The sequence below is a fragment of the Alligator sinensis genome, unplaced genomic scaffold (genome assembly GCF_000455745.1).
Source record: "Alligator sinensis unplaced genomic scaffold, ASM45574v1 scaffold140_1, whole genome shotgun sequence".
Classification (NCBI taxonomy): domain Eukaryota; kingdom Metazoa; phylum Chordata; order Crocodylia; family Alligatoridae; genus Alligator; species Alligator sinensis.
The window spans coordinates 1,207,241-1,217,096 of NW_005841836.1; the positions used below are offsets into that span (position 1 = coordinate 1,207,241).

Below are 9,856 nucleotides of genomic sequence, written 5' to 3' on the forward strand. Positions count from 1 at the left end.
GAGGACAAAAAGGAATGGAGCTCCATGGCAAGGTGACTATGGAACTCAGAAATAAAGTTTGGGAAAAAAAGATGGAAAAACGTGACAGATGTTAGCATTTTTCTATCTTTATTTTTCCCAGGACCTTTGTGCTGGATAATTAATGGAGGAAGTTATTTAACATGTAGTATCATCAAAGGACTATAATAGAACTGGCAGTAAAGGAGCTAGTTAGCAAACTGTGGTTTTGAAGAGAACAACCCTTAAACCAGGAGCCACAAAGAATGTAGTACTTTAAAAAGTGAGTGACGGTGACTTTACTAAGAACATAACTCTAGGGTCTAGATAAGGTACCATACCCTAAAAGATGAAGCACCTTTTGGGCAGTCTTCAAAAGTTATATTATGTTAGGTAAGACAGTGCTAAAATCAGGTTTCTCATAGAACTCGGTGATAATCTTTAGTATTTAAGTGAACTTAGGAAGCTTAAATCATAACATCTCTGTGCTTAGAGTTTCTTCTTTGAAGGTGATTGTTTACCACTAAAGGAAATGACTTGGCAAACTGCTGAAGCAGGGGATTCTTTAAATTTTTATCTTCCCCAGGAATAAGGGTCCTTCTAGGAATGTACTCTTGTTTTTCTCAGCCAGAAAGGAGAAATGCCCTGCAAATGAAGTCCCAGTGTCTATAGTGCTGACTGCACAGGGAAAGGAAAGGAAATATGAAGTATGGAGAACATGAACCAGTACCTGACTGGGATACAGATAGCTTCCTACATGCCTCTTTTATACTGTCTTGGGCGGGGAGGGAGAAAACGTTGGAAGAAAACCCTTTTTTGCTGGGGCCTATGCGATGTAAACAACAGGGAGGACATAGCTCTGTCTGCCTTGGCTTCTTCAAAGATTGAGTTTGAGAGCTGTGCAATGTCTAAGTCTAGATGGGCAGAGAATGGGGATACTTAGTCGTTGTTACCATGCTTCCTGGAGTGGTGCTAGAGAAAAGAAGAGCTCCCTGCTCATGGAGAGAGAGGGGTCTGGGCAGAAGGAGAAGCACACAAGGTCTATCAGGATCAGTACCAAGTCTACTCCATGTATGGAACACCTCCTGGCCTGCTCTTGCAGAAGTTGCTGCCATCCTGAAACACGGCATGTGATCCTTCTGAAAGGTACTGAAGAGACTGGTTAGGCAGGCAAGTTGCTAGCTCAGGAGCAATAAGTGATATATAATAGGGCTGTGTGAAGCTTTGGTCCCTGATTCAATTCAGCGGCGATTTGGCCCGATTTGGTGGCCAAATCTCGGAATCCAAATCAAATCAGGAGACCCTTTAATTTCTCCGAATTGAATCAGAACCCTCCAAATTGATTCAGAGAGATTTGGAAAGATTCGATGATTTGGACATAGACATAGCTTTAAATGTTTTTTCTACATACCTCACGGTACCAGGCGGTTCCTGAATGCTGCGATGCTGGGGCGGATGGAGTGTCCCACAGGCGCGCGGGGGGGCTCCCCAGCACGCTTGGCAGCAGACCCAGAAGTGGACCAGAAACATTTCTAGTCCACTTCTGGGTCCTCCAGGGAGTGTGCGACTGAGTGTGCATCAGTCGCCCTCACACCCTCCTGTCTTGGCGACTGATGCCTTCTGGGTCTGGGGGGGCACCTGGGGTCCCCCTGCAGCTGATTGCTGAGCCAGGGGGGGAGTGAAGGGGGGGCCCAGAGTGCTCTCCGGCAGACCCAGAAGTGGACTGGAAGTACTTCCGGTCCACTTCCGGGTTTGCTGCCAAGCATGCAGGGGGGCCCCCTGTGCTCCTGTGGGGCGCTCCATCCACCCCAGCATTGCAGCGTCCACAAGCTGCACCTGATACCTCAAGGTATGTAGAAAAAACATTTAAAGTTGTGTCTATGGTCAAATCACTGATTCTCTGAATCAGCATTGAATCTTCAGATTCAGATTTGGCCAAACTGAATCGGGGACAGGGATCCGAATCAAAGAATCGAATCACTGTCCCCAATTTGGGCTGAATCTGAATAGAATACGGCCCATTTCGCACACCCCTACTATATAGTCTTTTACCTACTGCCTGGCAGAACGATTAGAGCAAGTGAAGGAGAAGCTGCAGCAACCCAGTATCCTAATTGTTGGAAGAGCCCTCTTTTTGTTTCAAGGGTGTTGTTTTACTTTGTTCCAATAAACCTGTTAATTTTAGGAGGTTTTATTGCATTATGCTGATGACATAGATTTATAATAGCTGATTCAGAAGAGAAGCTGCAAGGAATTTTAGATAAAATTATTAGTGAAAGTGAGAAGAAGGATTCAAGTATCAACTGTAGAAAAACAGAATGCATGGGAATGACAAAGAACATGATCATTCCTATATGCACCATCAAAGTGGGAAAGGTACACATAAGGCAGATCAATATATTTAAGTACTTGAGAAGCTGGATAACATCAGATGGTAAATGTGATCCTGAAATAAAATGGAGAATAGGGATGGCAAAAGATTCATTTCTGAAAATGAAAAAGATATTGACAAGTAGGAACATTTCTATGGGGATGAAGTTATGTGTTTTGGGTTGTTATGTTGTACCGGTCCTCATGTACGCATCAGAATGCTGGACAATATCGCCAAGTATGGAAAAGAGAATTGAGGCAAATGCGATGTGGTGCTTAAGGTGCATCTGAAGGTATGTTGGACAAGTCACACTTCAAATGAAGATATTTTGTTAAGAGCAGGCTTCAGAAGGAAACTGCTGATTAACATCAGAAGAAAACATTTGGAGTTTCTCAGACATTTTATGAGGAAAAAGGAAATTGAAAATCTGGTTGGAACTGGAAAGACTGAAGGAAGAAGAGATCATGGAAGACAGAGATTGACTTACGTCAAGAGTCTATCTAAAAGGATGAATGTATTGACAGTGGAATTTCTGTATGCCTCAAAGAAAAGAGAGGTGTGGAAGACCACGGTCACCAGTGTCCTGTTTGGATATTGCACCTAGGGACAGATTTTTATGCTGTCCCTTTTGCTCATTGAATTATAGCAGAAAAAGCCTTTGGTGACAAGGTAACAGGTCTACCCTTCAGGAGACAATGTGGGTTGGAAACACTGGAGTTTCTCCTGAATCCCTCCACCAACTCCTCATCTGTGCTCATGATCTTGCCAGCTAAATCCCTTTGCCTTTGTTGTCCCTTTTGGTGGTCCCTCCTCTTCCCTTTCAAATATCTATGCTGACATTTTACAAATGTTTTTCTTTACCACCGACCTACATCCTTATATCCAATCATTTTCAGAATGTAAAATCATACTGTGCTCATTCATACTTTGCGCCAGACTTAGTACTAATTATGTCATCAGCTGTGTTTCCTCCTACATTCAGAGAATAATGTTTTGCTTTGAAATGGGGGAATTTCTAGCACCCAAAAGATCCAAGCATAGTTCTGGCAAGTACTACACACTGCTCCACAACTACAGGCTCTCAGTCTTGACCTGCAACAACCTCCCAGGCAATTCCAGGCTTCCCTTCATCCTCATCAGGAAACATCAACACTATATGTCAGTTTATGAAGTGGGCCTATTTCCTTCACACAGAGCAGGAAATAACCACCAAATGCATTTCTATTTGCAGGCTCAGTAGATGATGTTTACTTATTAAATTCTTATGGAATTTTGTTAACATGGATCAATTACAACTATTTTTCATACTTATGGTAGAACTGTGAACTTGGTAAAGATTAACACCTGATATAGGTCATATCTGTTATAATGCAGTGGGGAATGGCTTCTTGGTTCCAAATATTTATTTGGTAAATTCCACCATGACTCACTTCAGAAATATATAAATATCAATCTAAATACATTTAAAATTCCTTTTGCAGCATTTAATGAACAAAATATACTCCTGAATTTTGCAGATCCTTGTGGAAACTGTGCATTAACAAAGAAAGGAAAGCAGAAGATAAAAAATCTCAACAAAAATGCCTTGTTATTTTGAAGCAACCTAAAAAAGCTGTGTTTACAACAACAATTAGGAGCAAAAAGACAAATAAAATGATCTTTTTACATAACAGCCACTTAAATGTTTCCTTCCCTTTCAATATTGACCAGGAAAAAAAAAACAGTTAAGTTTTCAGCAAAAGGCACTTTAAACATACAGAACATTTGTTTTAGGAACAAAACTATTTTTTAATGACAAATCCTAGAAAAAAAAAGATTAATGCCTTTATATTGCTTTTTTTAACAACAGCAGCAGCAACAAAAACGTAGCCACCTGGCTGCCAAATTTAGGTCTTATGCAAATAAACATACAGTAGTTCCAAAACCTTAAAAACCTGGGAAAGCTGGAAATGTCCACCATTCCTTAAGCTGAAGCGCTGCTCCTGGACAGTGCTATAATATTGACTATGGGTTCCGTTTATCAACATATATTGGGTGTCACAGTTTTTCAGCACAGTTTTCTTGTTGCTCCAGTGACAATAAGGATGGCTTTAAAAAAGGGGGGGGGGTGATGTAAGATTTGTTTGCCTTTATTTTCATTCCACAATAGCAATCCACTACTAAAAAGTAAAGATTTACACTATTTATAGCCTTTCTGATAATGTCAGGCATTATGCTTTATTTTCCAAATCATTAGCATGCACAAGAATGACCTCATGGTGAACAGATGCACTTGGATATGGCAGTGATTAGATCAGTCCTCTCAGCAGTCAAGTGTGCCCATTCCAATTAACCCTTTGAAGCACTAGCTGCAAGTCTACAAATACTATTAAGCCTGCTTGCAGGTACAATTTCTAGGGTCTCCTGTTGAAACAAATCTACCAATCTAAGCATCAAAATGTCTAACATGAAAAGTTTTCTGAAGAAGCTGATGTTCATGAAGTCAAAAAACGGATTCTCTTTTCTAGAACTTTCTATTACTTCCATCTCCTGGGACTTAAAACCACCATTGGGTTTCTATTTTTAAATTGCAACTACTTTTTTTTCCATCAGCAAGGATAACTAGATTTGAAAACATAGTTTGGCACCTATTAATACATATTTAATATCCGTTTAGAACAACATACTTGAAATGATACGCCAACAAACTGTATCTTCTCAAGTATGTGCACAACACCACTTTTTTCTGTAAAAATTAGCTTTGCTACTTTGACAAATGTAGGAGGGAGAAAAGAAGCAAAGATGGTAGCTAAAAACCCCTTCCCAAATGGAAAAATCTGCAGAGGAACAGGATAAGAATAATTAAATAGCGTTGGATTACTAAGGATTTCCTGGGTTGACTCTCATACACAGCCTAATTAAAATAAGTCATGTAATGTACCAGTTTAGTAACAAAGGACCTTTTCCTCAGCTTTTGTTCCTAAATCTACACAGACCCTAAATGAGTTCAAGGGTGTTCATTCTGCCTACTGTTCTGTATTTTCAGGTCTAAGAGACAGGGATGTTTATTGCTAGGTATAAGGAGTTTTAAGGCCTTGCTCCTGAAAACACTTACAGAGGATAATTGAAGTACAGCTATAGATAGATTTAAGCACCTGCACACCAGTCTATGGGATAGGAGGCTGAGTCAGTGAATACTTTACCACCCTTATCACATGTGAGCCTGGGGGCAACATCTATTCTGCAGCAACTGACTGTTTGCTAATATTCAGAGTCTGTGTCAGAAAACATAAAGCATGTTTCATTCAAATAAATAGGTCATTATTAATAATATGCCAACTGTCTGTGTTATTAACAGCTACATTTTTTCAGTACAATGTGTAATGTTATGCTTGGATATGAATCTTACATTGCATGAAGTATTCAAAAAATCCTAGATATACCAGAAGTGTACTTTAACTTGCTGATCTCTGGGATTGTGTATTTGTGTATATGGCGATCATGGGATTATGATTAGGTGATGGTGAAGATAAGGTTGGGGAAGAATGGATCCTAAATTCACCATGAAAGTTCATGCCAGTTAGGGTCAATATTCCCACTTGGTTTGTTGCTTGGAAGAGGAAAATATAGGTAAACTGCCTGTTTTGCCAGCTCTGCTCCTTTTTACCCGACTCCTTTTGCTGTTTCAGGATGGGAATCCCCTTTAAACTAAAAAAAAAATATTATCACCAGGCATTAAATTTCTTAAGTAGCAGCATGCTACTTTTGCACAAAGGGCGCAGCTACACCTGTGTTACGCATGTTTGTGAATTAGGCAGACTTCTAAAATGCATCGCACATAGGGATAGCAGACTACGTGCCTAATATTTGTAGGCTGTAATAATCACTGCTTCTATTTGCTTATACTCAAACTGATTGTGTGGGAAGAGCTCATTTTAAACCAGACTTCCTTAACTTTTTCTGGACGATGATGTGAATGAATAAATACAAACATAAGTTCATTAGATACATTTTGGATCAGCTTGTTTTTTATCTACCAGAATGGCATTATAATTTAATGAAAAATTAAACTTTTCAACATCTGCACAAAAGGATACAAATAGATACTACTATGACTCTTTGTTATTACACAATGAATTGATAATGCAAGATCAAATACAAAGAACCAGCAATCTAAAATGTCAGGAAAATAAAAATGTTTTATACTAATCCAGATGTGCCAGATCTTGCAAGGGGACCTGAGTGATCAGACTACTGTAGTCATGTGGAGCAGTATTAACTGCCTGAAGAATCAGGGCCTATGATGAAGCACACTGAGAATATCCAGTAACAACTGTAGACTTACATGCTTTATGTCTAATTTCAATATTGACTTAACTCCTGGAATTATGTATGTATAGTATTTGCCAAAAAGCAGGTAACCATGTAATCTAGTAATAGAAAATCATTGTAGTTCTGATACTGAACACTTCAGCAACTAAGTAGTCAAAAGGATAAAAGTGGATAGATATTCTTTTAATCAAAGAAGGGGGAACTTTCAGAGATGTTGATTTCCATGTCTCTGTAAACACTAATATGACAAGTAATTACCATGAGCTATGGAGTTGTCTATTATGGAAGATTTAAATTAAAAAATATTCAAGAAGTCTTTTCTTCTTGTTCAAAACCTCATCGTATTACATTTTCAAAAGCCCAGGATGAAATTATACCATTTTCTTCATTAATCTTTCAATATATCCTAGCAACAGCTCTTTTAAAAGAAGTATAAACTTTCTGGTAACACTCTACAGAGGTTTCCTTATGTCAGAACACCCTGAAACACAGTTCACGGAGAGGGAAATATGTGAGCCTAGCAATGGGATGCTTCTACATTCAAGCCTGAATCTCTGTTTAGTGCCTTTGTAACATGTCAAACTAAACTCACTGCACTAGACACCTCACTGCTTTGGGAACTTGTATTTTGGAATCTGATTCAGCCAAAAATAATCCTGACTGTCCTGTTTTTTATGTCTCTGAACGATTACATGTGCTCCAAACTCTAGAAGGCTGAAAATAAGGATCTGAATTTTGTAGTAGGTTTTGCTGTTTCAGAAAAATTTAAATCACAAAAACATAGAACTCTATTCAAGCACCTAATGACTATTCAACAACTTTTTTGAATAATTTAAACAGTTCTTAACCACATAACATATAATGTATGAGTGCATGCTTGTAGCATATGTAGCATACAACATGTATTAGAAAATTTAAAAGTCCTGCTATTGTATTTTCATATCAATTTGTCTTTTCTTGCTATGCTTAGTTTGGTCAGAATAAGATGAACAAATTAGGTACAAAAAGGTACTGGATTGTAGACTAGAAAACACTGGTAAATCCAATAAGTGTGCTTAAAGTAAAATTCAGCCAAGATGCTTGTATTTTTATTTGCTAACATCTAAACAGATAAATGACTCAAAATACCTAATAAAACTGGGTATGAAATCTACATGCCTGTGGCAATTGATACTTTTTTTGTCTCAGAGTATTGGCAGAGTGTATAAAAGAATTTAGTGCACAGCTGTTCTACTTTTTAATGTAGAAAACATTAATCAAAGCTTTAAGTTATAAGCTTTTCTAATGTTGTTTAGTATTCCAGTTCAACAAAGATCAATAGAGGCCATCCCTGTGTTTCTTGACGCCTCTCCAGGAAGCAGAGGCACGATTATGTAAATAACACTGGTTCCCCTTTACTTCTGCCAGCTTGCTTATCTCCAAAGCCTTCTGCCTGCTGCTACTGGCGACCAATACAAGTACATGCATACACCTCTTATCTCCTAACAAAGCTCTGAAAGCTCAAGGATTGGAGCCAGTAATGTTAAACAATGATGCATGGCTGATTTTATTTGTAAGTGATTTATTTCAGCAAATTTAAATTTCTTTTTTCAATTTTTCAGTTTAGATAGAAGATATTTGTTAACGAGTCAGAATAAAGAGAAATAAGGCAGATGTCCTGAAACAGTTATACAGGTTTGGATTAATCTATTAAACAATCCAAAAGTGTCTCATGAAATAATTAGAAAGGGCCAGTGTCACCAAATGCATGTAAAAAAATGGATTAAGGAATCTGTATATGAAGGATGCCATCAGGCACTGACCACACACTTTTTATAAGAGCAAAAATCTACCTGGAGAGTGCCAGAAGTCTCCATTTCAGAATGAAAGTTTCCCTTTAAAGCACATTCATTCAAGAATATCTAAATGGCAAAATTCATCGTTCATTCACTGTACAAGCTAATTTTAGAGCTTAATATGTCACATGGGACAAATTAACTGAATTGTACAGTAATTTCCCATGTTTCAGTAAGTCTCAGAACATGATTATCAAAATAAAGTTTAAAAACAGGCCTCATCCAGGTGTTATAGGAAGTTTAAAATTTGCCCATGGGTACTCTAAAACATTAAAGGAAAATGTTAGTCTACTGCACCGCTGTTATGATTTTCTAACAGAACACTATCCGTACATTTCTTCTGCATTAATCCCTGACCCTGGGATCTCAGCAGCATAATCCCCATTTAGCATTAGTAGCAACGGCTTCTACTGTGAGGAACTATTTTTTGATAAGTAAGCACTGATTCAGGCATAGCTTTTGAACAACATATTCCCAGCTCAGCAAGAAACCCACACTCCTGAATGAACCCGAGCACATTACTGAGAGAAAGTTCATTAACCTTGCTAGATTCAGAGGTTAGCAAGATAGCTGAAGAAAGGAACTGAGTGAATAGCTCTGATGCAAAACAAATTAAAATGAATGTCATCATTCCTTTTGATATTCATTAGTTGATTCAGGGGGAGAATGGTCTTCTTAAATTTGCAAGCATTTATCTACAAAAAACAGGTGTACATCTGCTGCTCAAGTGCTTCTTCGTGCTAAAGAGAAGAATAACATACAGAGACTCACCAGTTCCACTGAGGGAGTAGCTAGGAGAGGGAGAAAAGACCTGAGCTGCAAAATCCTCAAATGTCATTACTTCTTTGTGATTCTGGATTATTGCTTCAAGATACAGAGCTCTCTCCTCATAGCTGCAATAACCAGGTTAAGGAAATGTACCCACAACATTAAATGCTACTAAAGCATGTCTAAGAATGCTAACAGTTTAATCTGTACCAATACATGCAGAGAGCTGTATCACCGGTGTGAAAAAAATGCCTCTCAAAATTTCATAGAAATGATGATAATTTCTAAGAACAAGCACCAAATTGTATCAACACCACAATGATCTATCATAACAATATCTTTTTCAGCTGCAGTATCAAGATCATTACTGAAAATTTATGGCATGGGATGAATCCAGGGAATCTCTGAAGTTAGTGGGGTTTATAACAAAAATGTTATTGATGTAAAGTAAAAAGTATAATTTTAACAGAAATATTGGAGCTTCCTGAGCATATTCCTGGCTGATAATATTTTTATTACAATTTTCTTTTCTAACCTATAAAAAACATTGTGTTAGGATTTCAAGAAAAAGGGA

At 38.0% G+C, this 9,856-nt stretch overlaps 1 protein-coding gene across 2 annotated transcripts in view; it reads right to left on the reverse strand.

The window, feature by feature from the left end:
* RALGAPA2 (Ral GTPase activating protein catalytic alpha subunit 2) overlaps positions 1 to 9,856 on the reverse strand; it is a 375,043-nt gene that overhangs the window by 17,353 nt on the left and 347,834 nt on the right. For both annotated transcript variants that reach the window (XM_025201970.1, XM_025201964.1), the window contains one exon: positions 9,286 to 9,407. In XM_025201970.1, the coding sequence (XP_025057755.1) occupies positions 9,286 to 9,407 (122 nt within the window). The remainder of the gene's footprint in view (positions 1 to 9,285; positions 9,408 to 9,856) is intronic.